Source organism: Bombus flavifrons, chromosome 4 (genome assembly GCF_040668555.2).
Source record: "Bombus flavifrons isolate JBK064 chromosome 4, iyBomFlav1_principal, whole genome shotgun sequence".
In the NCBI taxonomy this organism is placed as follows: domain Eukaryota; kingdom Metazoa; phylum Arthropoda; class Insecta; order Hymenoptera; family Apidae; genus Bombus; species Bombus flavifrons.
Window position 1 is genome coordinate 9942861 of NC_138445.1, and position 19120 is coordinate 9961980.

The following is a 19120-nucleotide window of genomic DNA, read 5'->3' on the forward strand; positions in this document are numbered from 1 at the left end:
TGAAGTAAAAAAAATCAAATAACTATTTCTTGAGTTTCCTTTCGCTAAAAGTGTGGTACACCCGCGAGATGGTGAACAGAGAAGAGGGACGAGCACTCGTGGAGATTACAGTTGGCAATAAAGTTGACGGATCCTCGCCTCTCCGGTTTCGTTCTCTCCTCCCTCCAAAAAAATTTCTGATTTATCTCGCCACGACGTTTAACCGGGAGAAAGCCGCCGGTTTTTATCTCGAACCCCTCGCGAGAACCGAGCGCAGCTTTCATTCAAACTCGAATCGTCCTTCGTGCTTCCGCGGAGAAGCGTACGCGTCCGTGCGATACGATCTCGATCTCGTCGTGCTCGAGAAAACCGTGTGCCCCCACCGGAGAATCTTTCCCTCGAAATCTCTGGCCTCTTCGTCTCGAGAACAATAACTGCCCGTGCGGAGGTTGCTTCGTGAGAGCCTTCGTTGTTTCTCATTTTCACGCTCCCCGAACACCTCGTATCCTCCTATTGGTTCACCCTCCATTTATTTTTTCGACGACCCCGCGTCTACACTCCGCTGTACTTCTTTCAAAGTTTAAGGTACATTCATATCTGAGGAGTATTGCAATTTCTGAAATTTATCTGCGAAATTTCATTCGTTTTATTATCAAACTCGTTATTCCTGTGGCATATTTATCAGGACATTTATTAACACCAATAGCTTGTAACTTATGATTTGTAAAATTGTACTAATAATATTAGTTGAATCGTGTACGAGACCTCAGGGATCAAAAACATATAATTCTTGTAAATGTTCGATCGACATCAATGCTGTATAAAATTCATGTACAAGAAACGAATTGTGCATTCAGACCGGTTGATATGCGAGCAAACCAGAAATGTAAATAAACGCAGTGCATATAAATAAATGTAAATTTATATAAACAGAAATTACGATACGTTTCAATTTTGAAGTTATTTATAGCGCGAGAGCGGCATCTGAATGGAAACTCGTAGGGAAAACCGTGCGGCGTGCAGCTCCTTAATATCGCGTAATTCTCCCTGCAGCGAGTAACTTAAGACCAGTGAACCAGACAAACTGAACGAATTCTTGGAATTAATAAAATTACGATCATCGGGTCACGATTAAATTTCCTTTTTTTTTTTTCGAGTCGCCTCGTTTCCAGTACTGTCATTACATTAATAAATGCAAACGGCCGAAGGTCTGAAAGTAGCGAGGCAAATGATGAATAATTGTTGCCTCGCTTGCACGTTGCGAATTAAATCGCGCGACAGCGCAATAAACAATCACCGAGAGTGCATGCGGGAATGCGCGGCGCGAATCTAAATGTGGTTTCCAAAGGATCAAAACGAACGTTGCTGTTACGTTAATTGTTTTAACATCTCTTCCTATTGAATCAGCATGTCGAATCGTCGCGGAGAGCATTGTGCTTCTTTTGAGAATTCATATAATTAACCCGGGTGCTTTTTTGGGCCTTTTTTGGAGAATCGTATTTTTCTATTAGAAAGGAATTCCTATTTTCTTAGAAAATTTAGAACATTTTTCATTGGGAAATTCCTGATTAACAAATTTCTTTTATTAGAAACTTCCTTATTAGAGAACTTTTGTTCTGGGAAACTTTTTATTAGAAAATTTGTGTATCGAAAAAGTTTCCTCTTACGGATTTGCCTGCTAAGAAATTTTCTAAATTAAATTGAATTTCAAAAAAATATGGAGGTACCGTTATTGTGTGTGATATAATTCTATACTAAAGATATTTTTAAAGAGATTTTTTTCTCGATCGTAACGAAAGCAAGAGCGGACGATAAAAAGTTGGAAGAGGGTTAATGAAGAAACCCGTGCGATTTCCAAGCGGATACAGGAAGCGGCCATCACACACCGAGGCCGCGAGTGCGTGTCGCGGCGCGCGTAAATGTGCAATGTGGGACAGGAAGTTTCCCTTCTGTTCGAATTCGTCGAACACGACGCTGGTATCGTTAGAATTCTCGCGGATGTAATCTTTACGTGACGCATCGCGTTGCGGGATATTTATGACGTGGTCGTTCTAGGATAGATTATTCGAAGAGCGCACTTTCTCTCGAGAGTGTTATTTCGATGATTATGGTTATGCAGTTGTCGTAAAGTTTCGTTGTAACGTTAGACAGGATAATTTAGAGGATATAGTTCTGTTATGTGTATACTATTACTCCTAAGTTGTGAGTTATGAATGTTATCGATGAGGAAGATCATAGTAATTTCAAGACAGTGAACGTAAGATGATAGTAATTTCGTTCGACTAAGTATCAAGATGTTGCTCCTCGATGAACCATAGAGGATTATGGAAATAATCTGTTCTAATTTCTGAACTGTCAGTTTCTTGCCGATGCCAGCTAAAGTTCGTCTTTCACGCTCGCTATGACACTCGAAAATTTGGGTCTGTTCATCGCACATATGGCGACCAGATCCACGGAAGTACAAATGTCTGCGAAGTGTTTGACACACATTCGAATATCTGGAAAAGACGGGGACTATCGCCGGTATCATAGGTCGTTGTCTCGTTAGAAAAACGAGACACTTGGTTTCTCTAGAGGAATGTACCTTGTGTTCTATGTGAAAGCCGAAGCCGAGCTTACGATGTCCTCTTAACGTCTTCATCGAAAATAAAAATGCTTTACGAGCTACACTATCATTTTAAACGCAAAGGAAAGGCTCTACTACATATATCAATTCTATCCTGGTTGATATATCCTTTGCGATTCTACGCTCTCCTCGAAGGTACCACATTTACAATTTTCTCCGTTCACAATTTCTCTCCGTCGATTTTAAGTTCGTCTTTACAGCTTCCATCTCCTTGAGTTCTCCATTCAACGAGAAACCGAAGAATACCTCGTACAAGTCAGTTACGTGCGACTTTGATACATTCGCGGTGCAGTATTTGCAGAAACCAGTATTTCTGCATCGTACTGGGCGTGCAATAAGATCGGACAGGAATATTCAAACGAGCTTGCTGGAACGAGTGGTACGATTCAATATACCAGGGGCCGGACAAACCGTCTAATACCTCGAACAAGACGTTCGACGTGAGGCAACAGGAATACACGGAGGATAATCTTCGATTTCCATATTCTTTTGTGGCTCGAATATCCTTGGCGATGAAGAACCGCGATTCTTTTTTTGCAGTGAGTTAAGTACCGTTAACGGGGTAACCAGCCGCGAGGCAATTTCTGCGCGGTCGATCGGTGACTTCGACGGGTCATCGTCGCTCCTCGATCCTCCATGCCGGGTGTTAACGACTGGACCGTACTGGGTGCAGCTTCGTGCGGAGAACAGATGCACCGAAGTTCGATTGCAGGGTCGATGGACATCGACGCACATGTCGTGTTGCGTAAAGTCGAAACGCGCGACTGCACGCCGCAGCCACATTATCTGATTGCGCTGAATTCAGTCCGCGTTCGTTCCTACTGTTCTCTGTCCAGGAAATGACGTCAGAGATCGCATATCGGGAGCGAGGCTCGATCAGAATTTACTCGCTGCTTTGCCTATCTCTATTTTTCCCCAAGATAATCTTTATCGGGGAAAATATGTAAATATATATTAGGTGGTCGAATAAAATGTTAAATTTATAGCTAAGAAAAATGAGCCTCTCAGAAATCAAACTGATTCTTTTTAAATGTCTCCTGTAGGCCGTAAAACAGATTGTATAACAGACTATACGTATAGTCAGTTTTTGATCGCTTATTGTTCTGTGATCATAAAATATATCACGAAGAGTATAAACGCATCGCGACACGAGATTATTCGACCACATTATACTTTCGGAAAGGCGATCAATCACTCGCCTTGATTGTAATTGGTTTAACAAGAAAGAAAGATGAGGGTATGTAGATATATGGTCATTGTATTGACGGGTGATATAATTCAGAGATGTATAGGCTAATAAGAAACCTTTACAAGCAAGAAAGTACGAGCAGAATCGATCAGGTATCGAGACTGCGGAACGAATCGTTTTCCTCTCGATGTTCCGCGTTAGAAATTGTTTCGATCGGCGTTATTACGATTCCCTGCTGTTAGCACATCCAAGACAGACAAGACATTCCCATCGTTGGAGAATCCCAATCGACAGGGTCTGATGATAGGCTGGAAGGATCGTCGACTCTCGTAACGTCGAGACGAGGATTAGACCATTTGCGGTTTGCAATTGGCCGCGGCTCGTCGAGCAAATAACAAGTCGGTGAACGTTCGCGATTATCACGCGTATGAAACACGTGCATATATCGAAGACCATCTCTAGATTGTCGATTCGAATCCTCTAGATTCTCATTTGCGTCTCGATGATTGAAACTGCATAGCTCTTTGTTCCCTTGCGATTCTATGACTTTACGGAGCAGGATTTTTGTCTATCGTCATTAAAGAATTGATTCTATCAAGTCCTACAGGCATCATAGAGTTAGATACTTGATTTCGTTGATAAAGTTTCATACTTCATTTCCAACGTTAAATAAAAATGTACGACATCTACGATATATATATCTACTAATTCGATCAGCCAAGCGAGGAACAATACAAATCCCAGAACAAGTTTTCATACAGCGTCAAGTTTCATCAGCATCGCTGATGGCATTGATAATACTACAGATAGGTATATTCGATGTATATTCGACTATGATTAAATCTGCTCCATAACTTTTCAAAAATTGGAACAAGACCATTAAACTTTTACTCTCGTTGAGCTCGCTGATTAAATTACCTGGAACGGTTTATTATTTCAATCGTACAGCTTCTCATTCATACTCCTTTAGAACTCTCTGACTGAATTATATTACCGGCAGTTTATTATACCAAAGGGAAGAATTCTTATAACACGATTTGCGAACAAGACGCAATTTCCGATTCTGCAACTACCGTCGTTTCATTCATTCAACGTTTGCATACGCATATGCCGTGGATGGATTCCCTGGGCGAGTGCAGGAGGTCGCGTTTCAGCGTGCTTCTCCCCATGCAGGCCGCCACGTACACGGCCAGATACGTGATTTTCGCTCGCATCCCGGCCAAGCCGGTGTACGTGTGTGTATCTCTGTGGGTCGCGTGTGATCGTTATCGTGATCAACGGCACGATCGTTTAGTTGCCCGTAAATTTCGCAGCGCTTCCTACGCGCGCGCCACAAACACACCACCTCGAATGAATATTCAGCCAGGTCCTCGGAAGAGTCCCGACCTACAGACAGAGAATCGACCTACACTAAGCGGCGTCGTGGAACGTGTCGCGTCGCAGGTTTACACGCGGGCAACGAATACGTAACATCCGTTTTACCTGCGACCTACTCCGCCCGTATATAGTGTACATCTGTCGATGGCCTCTGCGAGAGCCCACCCACGCCACCTTTCAGCGTGCTAGCGCGTACGTAAATTACGTTCCTGATGGAAGCATCTTTCATTCGCGAACAGGAAGATCGGACGTGACTCTATACGCAGGGAATAGGAACGAAGACGATTCTGTACGTATACGTGTACACTACGCGAAGCGAATGTAAACGAGCATGCATTTAGAGTGCTCGACTCGTCAGAATCGCTCGGAGAGCAAATACGTGCGTTACTTACGATCGAGTCTGGATTAGGTCTGCTTTGGATGACGAATCATCGAGGAATGGCATGATGTTAAAGATAGATGCAGACGAGCGATCTTTTTCGTAGTGAACATTGTCACAGTGATTAGGTAGTGTTATTGCACAGATAGTGGCAAAATTATCATAATTTCCAGATATGTAACTATTGTATAAATAATAGGTACACTTTTGTTCAGAAGTCGTACGAGACGCGTGTTACTTTCAAGCATAAGCTGCAATAAAATAGATTCCTCGGGGAATCGGGACTCGTTTCCTGTTTCTGCGACTACACGTCGCCGAGTACGACTCCCTGCACGGCCATGTAGTTACTCAATTGCTGTGCTTGCGAAACAAACGGAGAGATTATTGTTTTACTATTCTTAGTCACTTCGTCGTGCTCTGGTCGCACGAGCCCTGCGACAACTGAGAATATATGGAGTTCAGTGCATTGGTAGCTAACGTTTTGCCACTGGAGACCACTGCAATATCATTGTTGGATCTACGTATCAGCGACCGAAAATACCGTCGTAATTTGGACCAGTGAATCTGGGCTTCTTTTTTATAAGAAAAAGGATAAGTGTTCTACGTACACAGATGACCAGATTCATAGGGTAATGTGAAGCTCTCTGGATGCAGATGAGTTCCTCGTTAAAACTCCCCCTCCTGTATCTGCTCCTTCTATGAAAGTTTCAGACCAGGACCCGGACCTAATTCGACATACAGCCGGCTAACTGAGAGGGTACCTCTTTATCAAAAGTTCTGACGTCAGTATCCTCCTTCCTTTGCCTCTCCATCTTCATCGAGGGACTTCATTCCTTGAACTTTCGTAAATTAATCGACGTCCACATGACCAATTACCAGGATGATAAATTACATAATGTATCGCGACAGGTTTCTCTTGGCGAATCGGATGAAAGGTGTTCTTGAGAGAGTTGGAGAAAGAGGAATATTGTTTCTTGAACGTTCGACAGACCCACTCCATATATTCTGTTCTTATTTGCCTAACTGATTCAGTCGACAAAGGTGATTATCAATTAGCGGTAATTAATGCGGGATTCAAGACATCGAATCGGCCGTGACATGGCTTTCTGATATTCTCCCAGCCGCCTTTAGACACGCGGATCTAACTTCAGAGGAGCTGTTCTCGCTAATTAACGATACATAATATTGTCGTTTGTTCGTTAGTCTTTTTGGAGAAATTTCTTTTTAAATGTAACAGGAAAACAAATGAAAGACGGGAAGTTTTATTGAAGCGGATAGCTGGTATTTCGTGGAATCTCTTGCTTTATCGTTCTTCTCGTGCGCGGAACTGTTGCTCACCGTGAGATACTGTTCACCAGATGGCTACGTAAAGATGAAATCTCGCTTTCTCTGATCTATGTAGACTTCGCGTGATCTTACGTGAACTTTACGTGAACTTATTCTGAGTTATACAGGGAAGGTGCGGTAACAATTCTAAGAATATTAGCTTGAAATACTGCGTTAATATCTTCTTCTTCGTTGAATTCTTCGTGGTGGGTCAAAGATAAATTCGACATTCGCTAGGACAATTGGAAAAGTTTTTCGGTCAGAAGGGACAGCAACAGAGGGTATCGTTCCTTATTCGAGTCGCGTTGTGGATACATCGAGGACAGAGTGGCACGTATCGAGAAATTTAATAAAAGGCCGTATTTCCCCGGAAATAGGTCGAGGAAGGGGGAAAAGATCGCGACGCGAATACCACGATCGTCGCGAAAAAGTCTTCCCGTTTCCACGAGATCCGTGGGAACCCGTTCGAACCGGATCGTAAATTTACTCGCTGCTCAGTTATCCGCATCCATATTCCACTTCCTGCCCTAAAACGTCTGCCTTCCATTCTTCCACGCTGATCGATTGGAATCGCGGTCACTCTTAAAAGCGATCCTGAAATATCTTCTACTACTCGTAACTTATGGATTATACTTGAAAAACGAATGAAAACGCTTGATATTTCAAAAGTTTCTTGGCTACGTGAGGTGGTTTCGAATAAAGACGATGGTCGTGATGGGGTAAGTGTAGGACTATTTCAGTCAACGTACGTAGTTTGCTTTGTAATTCGAGCTTGGGTGTGAGCAATTTTCAAATCCTTTACGTTTGCAAACAAATTATTGGTGACGTGATGAACAATGAAATACGTTTATTGTGTGCATTGACGGTCGTAATTGTTTATGCGAATATAATTTCCACTCATCAAAAGGAAAATTTATTCAACTAGTAACAATTCTCGGTTGTAATTATCATAATTCATTTGCGTGTGCATTTATTGCTTCATTTTTACGATTCATTGTGTTGTGCATTTTGTTAGTTCTTGTATATATATAAAATCGCTTCGCTGATTCGAATACTCTTACCATACAATTATTTCAATCGTTTTCTCATTTTTGATATTTTTCCTTGCCGAAGATTGGATTGTAATACGTCCAAGTTTATATGACTTAAATAACCATGCTATATGAAATATGAAGGGAAGACGATCGACCTGTCTAATAGAAAATGATCAAGCACAAGTGTTCAATGTTTCCTCAAGATAATTCAATATCCAAGTTCGCCCACGTTCGCGCGATAACATCCATCATGTTAGATATACCTTGAGCCGGTAACTGTCCCACCATCCTGAAAAGTGTGTATGTATAGCGCGCGAAAGAAGCAGCGTTGATTTAAGCGTCTGCCACAATTCACCGCATGAAACACGGATAATTCAGGTGCTAACGACTATTTACGAGGCGGCCGATCGTTCGCGAAATGTCTGCCGGGTGGAATGCGACGGAGGGTTGCCATAAAACCCCAACTATCCGATTATGGTTGCGCTGTGCGCGCGGCTTGTAGCCTGCTTCGGTCGCGTCCATTCTTTTTTACATCTTTCATCTTTCGTTCTCGAGGCTTTGCAAGACCTTGCTCGCCCTGGCTCTCTACCGTTCGCCTTCTAGTCTTTAGTTACGGGGATCACGTCCCGCTTCGCATTCGCTTCGAATATTCGATAGAGCTACGTTCCATTATGACTGAAACCACGGCTAATAGCGGCACTGTTGGTTAATTGTTTCGCACGGCGTTGCACGATCCGGTTCGTCGAGTTATTGGTAATAATTAGCGGACGCGTAGCTTGCTACTCGATCCCGAGGCATTGAGCTGTTACGCAATCCGTTTCGGTCGCGCAAGAATTTCAGCCCTAAGCGATTCAGCTACCATCATGCGATCTTCCTGTGTGGCACGGCTACCAGCGGACTTAATTGTCCCGTTTCATGGGCCGTGTTTTTCGCTAAAACCTATCCCTTCTTTCAGAGGATCGAGCATGATTACTAGAGCGAGACTCATGGCTGGATGGGACTCAAAGTCCGATCGAAATCGATCGCTTCAGGAAAGTGTTTCCGAATCGGCGACTAATTTCGAACGAACTATCATATGACACTCATATGGATATCGGTAATTTCGGTGGAAATTCTAAACCACTGACTAAGCGATCGTCGTAGTCTTAATGGAAAGAAATTAATTGACAAGCAAAGAATGAAAAGGTTTATCAGGGTATACAGCAACATCGTTGAAGCTTAGAGCACGGTCACTAGACTACACAAAAGACCTATCGACTTGCTATCCAATCAACGTCACAGGCAAAACTGTTCATTAACGTAAGACACGCCCCGCTTGTTACAGCAACAGAACGCCATGATATGACACTCGATTGAGAGGAAGAGCGTGCAACCGACGACCAGCCACCATGAGGAAGTTACTACAGTTTTTGGTGGTGCTATTGTTGGGTGTCAATGCCAGGCGAACGGACGCGAACGCCCCTGTCGATGACGTTTACGGCAGCCAGCGTCGTGGTGGCTCCCTCCACAAGGCTAATTACAACAACGGGAACAACAATTACAATTCTCAGTCCAACTCACCCTATCTGCCGTACCAGCAACCCAGAGAAAGGAAGCCGAACATAGTGCTGATTCTGACGGACGACCAGGATGTGGAACTTGGTTAGCTTTGTTTTATTACACCTTTATCGTTACTTCACAATCCTTATTTGTTCAGTATAGTCAATTAGCCAATAACGATTTCCTCGCACCTAACTACATAGACATATTCTTATTCATATTCTTCAATCATTCGTAGTCATATTCTTATTACAATACATTCACACATACATTCATACACACATCTTTTCCTGACAGATAGATATTATTTTTATTTTCACCTTCTTAACAACCCGTGCTGTACAAAAAACCGTGTAAGAAGGAAGTACTTATTCGTAGATATGAAACTTTCGATGAATAATCTATGATTAATGAATAATCTATCCAACAGAAATATTCAGCTCAGCCTTCTTTTCTACTCTGCATGGTATGTGTAAACCTTCAAAAACATTTACAAGATTACGCGTGCCCAACAATAACTTTAACAGTCCGCCCGAAAGGATCGTATTAAAGAAAGAAAAAAATGAAATTCAATCACGATCCGACCGGTATTTCTCCGAAAACGTAACCTGCTCCTCATGGAAAAAGAAAGATCCCCCTATCTATCTTTCGATCCTTGCCCGAAGAGTTCTTTTTCGAGGCTCCTTCTGATCGTGTGTTGCGGTTGGTCCAATCCCTCAGGTTCGCTGAACTTCATGCCACGGACCCTAAGGCGAATAAGGGACGAGGGAGCCGAGCTGAGACACGCATACGTGACCACTCCTATGTGTTGTCCAAGCAGGAGCTCCTTGCTGACCGGCCGTTACGTTCACAATCACGAGGTCTTCACGAACAACGACAACTGCAGCAGCCCACAGTGGCAACGAGATCACGAGCCTCACTCCTTCGCCGCTTACCTGAGCAACGCAGGATATCGTACAGGTGAGTACTCGTCACGATGAACCACCTTAACCGCTTTTCACCCTTCTCGATGACAGAACCTAACCGTGCATGTGGCTCTACCATCTCAGACACGCTGCACTGGTCAGAAAAAGAGTCACGCGATCGGGTTCAGTCGTTGGACGCGTTTCTTAGCCAGGGAATCGACGATACGATCTCGTGCTATCAGCTCGTAGATAATTCAGACGATTGGTAGCTGTCCACGGATGTTTAGTCGTCCAGAGATATCGCAGGGGAATTATTTATCTACCAGTGTCCTTCGTTACGTGGCGCGACTTCCTAATGACGTCCAGATACTACATCGAAGTTTAAACGGAGACGTTTAGCGAGGCCGACTAGCGAAGCTGCAAGTGGTAATACCACGCAGCGGCGAGTTGATTGATCCCTGACACCGCGAAATCAGAGAATCTGGCCACCTTCAATTGAAATGCTTATACTTAGTTCGTCTTGTTCGCTCGTAATTGGAGTCAAGTACGTTCGACACGATAAATCCTCGTTGCATAAGCAATTATCGCAACGGGGCAAGACTACTCGCTACTGGGACTTTTTCAATTGAGACAAAAGATCGAAAAGCTTCTGCTGCACACGTATAAAATGCCATCCACTTCTGCGCGTATAATCGCGGTTATAAAAACACGAATGAAAATAAGAATGCCACGGCAAATCCGCAGCATGGTTACACGTTTTATCTTCTCGACTGGCGTGATTCTGGTTCCACGAGGGTAATTATGTACCGAGCGAGACACTCGCAGCCCATTGCAAGGTAGACGTAACGAATATGGCAACGAATTCCCGTAGAATTTCTCGAGGTTCGATCTCGCCGGGCGAGTTGTTGGTCCGCGTTCGTCGAGTCCGCAATTGTGTGTGCTCCTCCCCTCCTGGTTCGCTATCCAGGCGTATCTTGGCCGGTTGCTGAGAGAGAAAGAGAGAGAGAAAGGGCCGAAGCCCAGAGAGGGAAACTCTCTACGGGGCCAAAAACGGTTGCAACATGTTCATAGAGCGTTGGATTGCATCGAGAGCGGTCGATCGATCATCGGAGAACAATAATTCAGGAACCGACGGCGGATTGAATGCAGATGAATCGCGACGGTGCATCGATTGTTTGCATTGTTCGCTAGTTACAGCGTCCGGGCTTGTGCGTGGTCCTCATCGACGGCGTCGCGATGATGCGTCCTCGATGGACGAGGAGGAGGCTCGATACAATTACCAATCGGTATCGAGGGTCCAGGGTAGGCGGACTAAAGTCTGGTCGGGATTTTTTTGAAAGGACGCCCGATGATCGGGAACGATCGATTAAACGATGAATCGAACTCTCCACCATACATCCCGCGCTTCTAACCAAGCATGATCTTGAGTTCTATTCGAGGCAGAAATTGAGAGGCCGAAGAATACACCGCCGACACCTAATGTCGTTGGTCTTTTTTCGAGAATTTCACCGAAGGCACGGTCGGGAGTTATCTGGTTCGAATCGTCTGGTAAGGTTTCACGAACAGAGGAGGCTTCTCATCAGCTGCAGCTGTTTACAGACACCTTTTTGCAAGCCTGAAAGCGATCCCGGTGTGCTTTAGCGTCTCGAGATGAATCGATTTCGGGGCAACAACGAGATTTCGACCGGCTGATGGCCGATCGGCTAATCGAGAGAATGCGAGCTTCTCAGCCATCCGCGTGTACCGTGAAATTCTCGTTGATTTATCGGAAGAATTCCAAGGAATTCTAAATCTTGGAACAATAAAATTGCTCCGGTTAGTAATCGTTCGCGTGAAAACGAGTGTCCAGAGATAGTCAGACCGAAGAGATGAAAGTAACGAGATGTAACCGTTCTGAGATAAGCATTTCTAGTTTCCAGAGAGGCAGAGAGGAAGAGTTTAAAACACTGAAGAACACTTGTAATGCGAAGGAGGAGGACGTTTGACCTCTCGACGGTAACTGATTAAAGTTTTATCTTTCTAGCCTACTTGGCCGTATACTTATCTCCAAATCTCCCGGAGACTTCCAATTACGCCCGGAATTACTTTACGCTCTTTACCTTTCGTGGATTCATTATAAGAAATTACAGCGGACAGTTACTCGTTTTATGTTCTTAATACTCGATTTAATAACCGATCTACGTACCGAGCGAAAAGCTTTGCTTCCAGCGATAAGCAACGCTGAAGGCAATCACCGTCTCCTACCTGTTTCACGTGTTCCATGTTTATTCCTTTCGTTCGTGTTTCCAAACGGTCCGGTCGCCGCAATTCCGTCCTGCTTGTCGAGCCTATTTTGGGAAACATGCAAATTACCTCAAAGAAATATTTCTCCCTGAGTCTCTCTACGAGATATATATATATATATGTATCTTTTTTCGTCCTACCAATCCTCTAAAAATACGTTCCCATTAAATTATTCCGCGATATATTTGAAAGAAGATGAAATACCGTTATGGAAACAATCTTTCTTCTGACGTGATTCTTTATTAACCTCTTTAGGACCCAGTAATTTTTTAGACTTTGAGAGACACTAGCTTTTGCCAATGATTAATAACAGCAGCATCTTTTCTGATAGTATCTGTTGTGCGCTAATTTTCTTAAAAATCTTTCCTGAAACTTTTCTCTAGTTTAAACTGAAGGGAGCTTCAGACGTGGACTTGTAAAAATAAAGATTTATAAAACTTGTAAAAATTCGAGGGCTTATCCTCTGCCGCGATACATTGTATCCGTCGTATACTGGTGACAATACAAACAGAAGAAAAATTCACCATTACGTAAATCCACGGAAAGCCACTATCGGCAACTCCAAGCGTCCTTTAAAGGCGTATCGCGTTCACCGAACAGGATCTTATAAATTAGACCAAGCTTTCATCGTATCTCAGCCGGAGTGTGCATAGATCCCGCGAGAGGCTATCTGGTTGGAAGATTATTCGCGAAAGTAGCCCCAACGTGCATTCGAATCCCCTCCGCAAACATAGTCTTGGTCGTCGTCGATCACCGAGGGAGTACACAAGAAAAGAGATCACGACCGGTAAAGGAACGCGAGTGGAGACAAAAATCTTCTCACGATCGTGACAGTTCGACCCTTCGATGGGTAGACAGGCTCCTGTTGGAAGAGCCCTCCAAGGTTTGCTCTCTCGTCTTCCCTTTAACCACGATGAAACGACATCTCTCTCTCCGACGTCCATCCGTGTCTCCCTGTTGTTTCGTCGTCCGTACCTTCTCTACACCAGCTTCTCTCTACGTACGACTATATTCGACGAGGTAGGACGTTGCTCCCTGAAAGCGGCCAGGTTTCTCAGCCTTTAAGCTCCGTCCACATCCGGCACCGGATTGGCGTCCTTCCAAAAATTTCACCACACGTGACGCTGTCCACGATGCCCACTTCCGTAAACTCTGATATCTTCTCTGTTCGAGTAAATTCGAGTAAGATCATCTTGGGACGGCAACGTCCGTTAATTATCGTCGCGCTGTGACTCTGGTGCTTTAACTTCGCTCTAGGCAACTGCGTATCGTCCCTATGTTTCCTTCGTAATTTTTTTTATTTTTTCTAATGGACATATCATGGAGCTACTTTGATCGTTGTTCTTTGGATATTTCGGAAATACGTGGAAAAATTCTAAATATCATACGCTCGTTGGACAACTTCTATCCGAAGGATGTATATAACAAATAGATGGTTGTTCGGAGAGTAAAAAGATTCTAACATCTTCTGTATCGAGAAAAAGCGTGATAATTAATCAATTTGTCGGGACGGCATGATTCTCTTTTAGCCAGACAGCTATCCATCTTCGGTGAAATGAGTTCAAATTACACAGGCATTAAACAATCTGGCCGCGATCCGGTTTGCTCGTGACTGCCGGCTTCTGGTTACCTTTTTCTCTTGTCTCGAAAATTAAGAACCTGTTATTTTCACGGTTATGTCTTCGAATCGTGTGTTGTTTCCTCCTGCGACGTGTCGTGATGAGGGGGAAAAGAAATACGAAAGAAGAAGAAGAAGAAGACGAATTCACCTATAGAGGAGGTCTATTTTCTTAAGACATACGCTCTCGAGGAGGTTCTTCCAGGGTGGGATCGCCAACGATCCTAGGAATAATTACGAGCCGTGAACCGCGACGACCGATCGCCGGCACCGAACAGTCACAAAGCGAAAGAGAACTGGTTTCGTTATCGTCGTCTGTTGTATGCATGCGGAGTGTCCCTGACCAGAATACCAGGGCTGGCACACAGACTAGGCGACAAATTTTCTTCGCTATCTTCGCAAGAGGATCTTGTCACGCGCGCATATATTACCCAGGCCTCACCTTTAGGCCGCGTTTGCGACCCCACGTTGTCTAACGGGCGTGAAACTAGACTTGAATTTGCCGATGCTAATTAGGTCCGAGAAACTAGTCCGTGATCGTTCCTCGCGTTGCTCACGAGCGCGGCGTGCATCTTGCGCTGCGATAATACTGAAATACATAGCGAGAAGTTAAGGGCATATAAAACCGTGAAACTGGGAGTATCGGTCGTATGTTCCGTTCCGTCGTGTTACCCGATTCTCTTCTTCGTCTCGAGTCTCGACGATCTCGAAGGTCGAATTGCAACGAAAGCCTCGGGATCATACGAGAAGCACGACCTTCGCTCCTCCTACAATCGATTCCGCGTTTTTATTAAAGTCGTCCTGTTCGCGGCTTTATGCGGCGACAGGAAGTACAAATGCGAAGCGTAGCCAAGGCAACGGTATTGCTTCGATTGTTCGACTTGGGTGCTCCGCGTTGGCAAGTAAAAACAATATGCCGCTAACTATGTGCTTGCGTATTGATCTCGCTGATTGAACGATAAGCGTGGCATACAGTACAGTACAGGTCGCTCCTCGTTGCGTGGTTCGTTTCCGAGGATGAATGCGATCGAGGAGTTTCTTTTTTTTTCGTTAAAAAAGAGTTCGCAAGAGAAATTGGTATATCAAGCAAATTCTATTGAAAGTTCGAGAGTTCTGGCTTTTTAGTATGACTTACGTATTTCAGTAGAAACTACCTTCAAAGATACTATGTCTATAAGTCTTTTCCCACAAAGTTTCTCAATTACTGTTGCGTAGGTGGGTGAAGAGTTTGAGGTCTTAACTGATCGTACGTCGCAATTTGATTTTTTGCACAGTCGTGGTTTATACATGAACTGGATCCCAAAGCGGAAATAGGATATCTTGTTAATGAGATTAGTTGGACGTAGATTTTGAGATCCTACATGGCCTTGGATGTCCTTGCGGCACGCAGCGGTGAAGTTCTCTTAAAAGTGGCTTTCACCCTGTACGTTAAAAAACCGCTGCATTCCATTCGAAGAAATGAAGCTGACCCTGAGATCGCCTTAATGCCTACGCGTACAGAGCAATCTTGTCCACTGCGCGACATTCTTCTCCGAATTCGAGGACGATCCAAGCCCCAGCAGGTTTTATACGAATTACGTTTAAAATATATCGAAAGCATCCACAGACGAGTAAATTAAACGTCAAAGAGGAATGGCGCTTCGAACGTTTTGCTGGGCAGTAAAATCAGTTAAGCTTGTTTAAAGGAATTGTTTCTGGTGAAGAGCAAACATGGGAAAAGGTTTCGACAGCATCTTTACACAGTGTTTTTTCGCTTTACGTTTCCCTTTGCCGGCTGTCGAGTATATAACGATAAGGCCACACACGTGCCCAAAACCATGCCAGGTATAGAACAGATTCAGTGTTGGATAAACCAAAGCACTCGAATCGAAGTGTTGAAAGTGAGAACGAGCGCGAGAAACATTCGGTGGCACACCTTACACGAACCTGTTCACTGACATATTCTCACCACAAAATTCAACAGTCATCGAATAAGTTGCATTTCAACCAGTTGACCTGGATGCATGGTACATATTATGTTTCTTAATATGTATCGGCCAGAATGATATTTGCGCCAGACTGAGCAATTTGCCTTGTGATTCGTGAAATTCGGCTATGAAGAATTTTAAAAAAATTGAATTTTATGGTATCGAAGTATCGCGTGTTTAAGAATTTTTCGCGTACGAACATACGAACGATCTTTTATTCAATGGCTCGATTATGTCGTTTCCATTGAAATAAACTAAATCTTAATAGGATATCAGATAGATCTTAATGGATCGTGCAGATACTTGGCTCACGGTGATCGACGTCCGGTAGATTTCACCGAGCAGAGATCTACTTTATGTAAATCGAACACGAAGCTACAACCGCCGTGTTATACTTATTAGCCATTCGTGGCACCTGGATCTCGTTCATGGATTCTCGGAAAAGATATCATGCGACCGTACCGTGCGCTCTAGCTCGATTCTCGTTTGTCGTGCAATGAAACGCTTTCCAACGCGAAAAACTATGAATCGTATGTAAGTATACGTTCGGGAAACGAGCTATTTAAAAAGAGTTTCATCAACCGTCACAAGAGGAGAAGTACTCTTGGCATGGTTATTAAGTTTTTCCTCGTTTCTTTGATTGCTTGTAGCTGGCAACGAATTATTATACCGCATTTTACGACTTCGACGAATTTCTCCTGGTCAAAAGGGTGTATTTTATAATCGTTGTGGTGGAAACATTCTTGATAATTAGCAGAATTATTTTGCATAATATTTTACCAACCAATAATAGTAGCGAACTGGCAAGTTACAAAGTATAGGCTACAGACCTTTATAATTTCACAGTCCTGACACTGAATAACTTGTAATTTATGCAATTTATTTTTAAGATATTATTTGTTCTTTTATCAAACTTTTTTTGCGGACTTTATATTTTATTACGTTACAGATAATCCTTGAAGATTCATCGGTAAAACATTCAGAAGGTCGTCAAACCGTGATCATTCGGTAATTTTACTATTTCGTATCTTGACTCTCGTACGTGTGCGATGCAGGGTATTTCTCAAACATTGATCCGAGTTTTAATCATTTTTGACCATCGATAGAAATATTTTCGCGACTCTTTAACAATTCTTATCAATGGTTGAGCAAGGGCGTCACGCGGGGTGAATACCAGAGCGGATGTTCCCTTATCTGAGAGTCGTTCTCCACCGTATAATTTACGTACGCTAGCATAGGTGTTCTTAAAACCCAATTTATCGGTATCAGATTTTCGCACGGGTGTTCAAGGCGCGAGAAAATGGCTATGTGAAGAACACCCGTTCCTTTCTGTTCGATAGAGATCCCCCACGATGCGGTTTGAGAATGGTTATTACGAAACCACGGCCAAATCCAACAATGGTTTTTGCGAAATTGAAGGGGAGCAGGCAGAGAATGCGATAAGGTCTTGTAATATTCGCAAGACTAGAATCATTAACAGTACAATTACAGTTAAAGTATTAAACTACAGTTTATTAACTTCACGAGGACTTGTTCGATTCATAACTAAAAAGAATAGAAAAAAAATCACTTCTAAGATAACTTTTCATGCAGATACAATTTCCAATAGCGAGGAGAAAATTCTTAATCGATGGAACGATGCTTTGTTTCGTGGAATTCGCGTTCGATTCGTTCGAAATCGTATTTTCACATCGACGCAACGAAGTAACTTCTACCCTCACACGCCAGACCTAAACGGCAATAAAACAAATCCCCTTGTACGTTGTGAGTTCGCACGGTTCCGGCATGTCGTATATGGCAATCGAGTAGGTTATTCCGTGAATCTTGGATACAAGGCTTGCAAAACTGAGGGCATGAGAGGCAGAGGAGAAAGCACGAAACAGCGATGAGTTGGAAAGATGTTGGTAAACGATATATCGCGTTGTTCGACTCGCGTTTCTCGTTCGCTGTCTCATAATTCGCGTGCATTGTACATGCTCGCGGTTCTCTAAGCGTGTTCAAATAATTCTACAAACTTGGACGTCTCGTAAACATCGCGTTTCTCCTAACATCCTATAAAATATCCGATGCAGACATCTTCGATGCGGAAAAGGAATTATGAGTATATTTCAATTCGAATCAAAAGTAGACTAAGGTACGCTTGAACATCTTAAATATATATGCACGTATTAAACGTAACGATGAGAAAATATATCTAGTATACTTTAACTCGAGCAAGAAGAAATATGAAAAACAACAATTTGGCAAATTGCTTAGCTTCGTCATACGGCTTTCGCCTTACGTATTCTACTGATTCGAGTAATTCCATCTTACTATAATCCCATTTTAAAGTAATCACGACTCCATAGAATATTTTGAAAGGCAAGCGAAACAGCCTTCGTTCAAAAGATATCTCCGGCGCTATTCGGTGATGTAGCATGCAGACGATCACGAAGGGAAGAACCGAACATAGATACAAGCGGAGATGCGCCGGTACCGCACGAAACTCTGGATGGTTCGTGAGAGGTCCTGAAGCGAGGAGCCTAGGCGTTATCGGGATAGCCAGGTCGGTGTTCTTGCTCGACTGTTCATCGTTGACGTAGTCGTTATTCTCCCTGTTCGTCGGAGAATCTCGTGGAATTCATCGAATCTCATCTACATGGATATGTACGCGATGCAACGTTGAAAACGATGAGAGATACCGATGAGGTACTTCGTAGACAGGCAAATATGTCGGATATTAAGAGATACAAAGGCAGCTGGTAGTTAACTTGTAATATTGCTGGAATATTTCGCTGGGAGTTCGTTAAGGAAGTTGAGCCGTAAATGGCCTTCGAACCATCCACGTTAATAATACGCGAAGTTCCCGGTTAACCGTGGAGTTCTAACCGTGGCTCACGCGTTTTAACTTTGGTAATC

At 43.4% G+C, this 19120-nt stretch overlaps 1 protein-coding gene across 3 annotated transcripts in view; it reads left to right on the forward strand.

Moving 5' to 3' along the window:
• The window catches only part of Sulf1 (Extracellular sulfatase Sulf1), a 78579-nt gene that overhangs the window by 34831 nt on the left and 24628 nt on the right, over positions 1-19120 (forward strand). For all 3 annotated transcript variants that reach the window (XM_069111815.1, XM_069111816.1, XM_069111817.1), the window contains exons 2-3: positions 9235-9551; positions 10170-10409. In XM_069111815.1, coding sequence (XP_068967916.1) covers positions 9299-9551; positions 10170-10409 — 493 coding nt within the window. In that variant the 5' untranslated portion in view covers positions 9235-9298. The remainder of the gene's footprint in view (positions 1-9234; positions 9552-10169; positions 10410-19120) is intronic.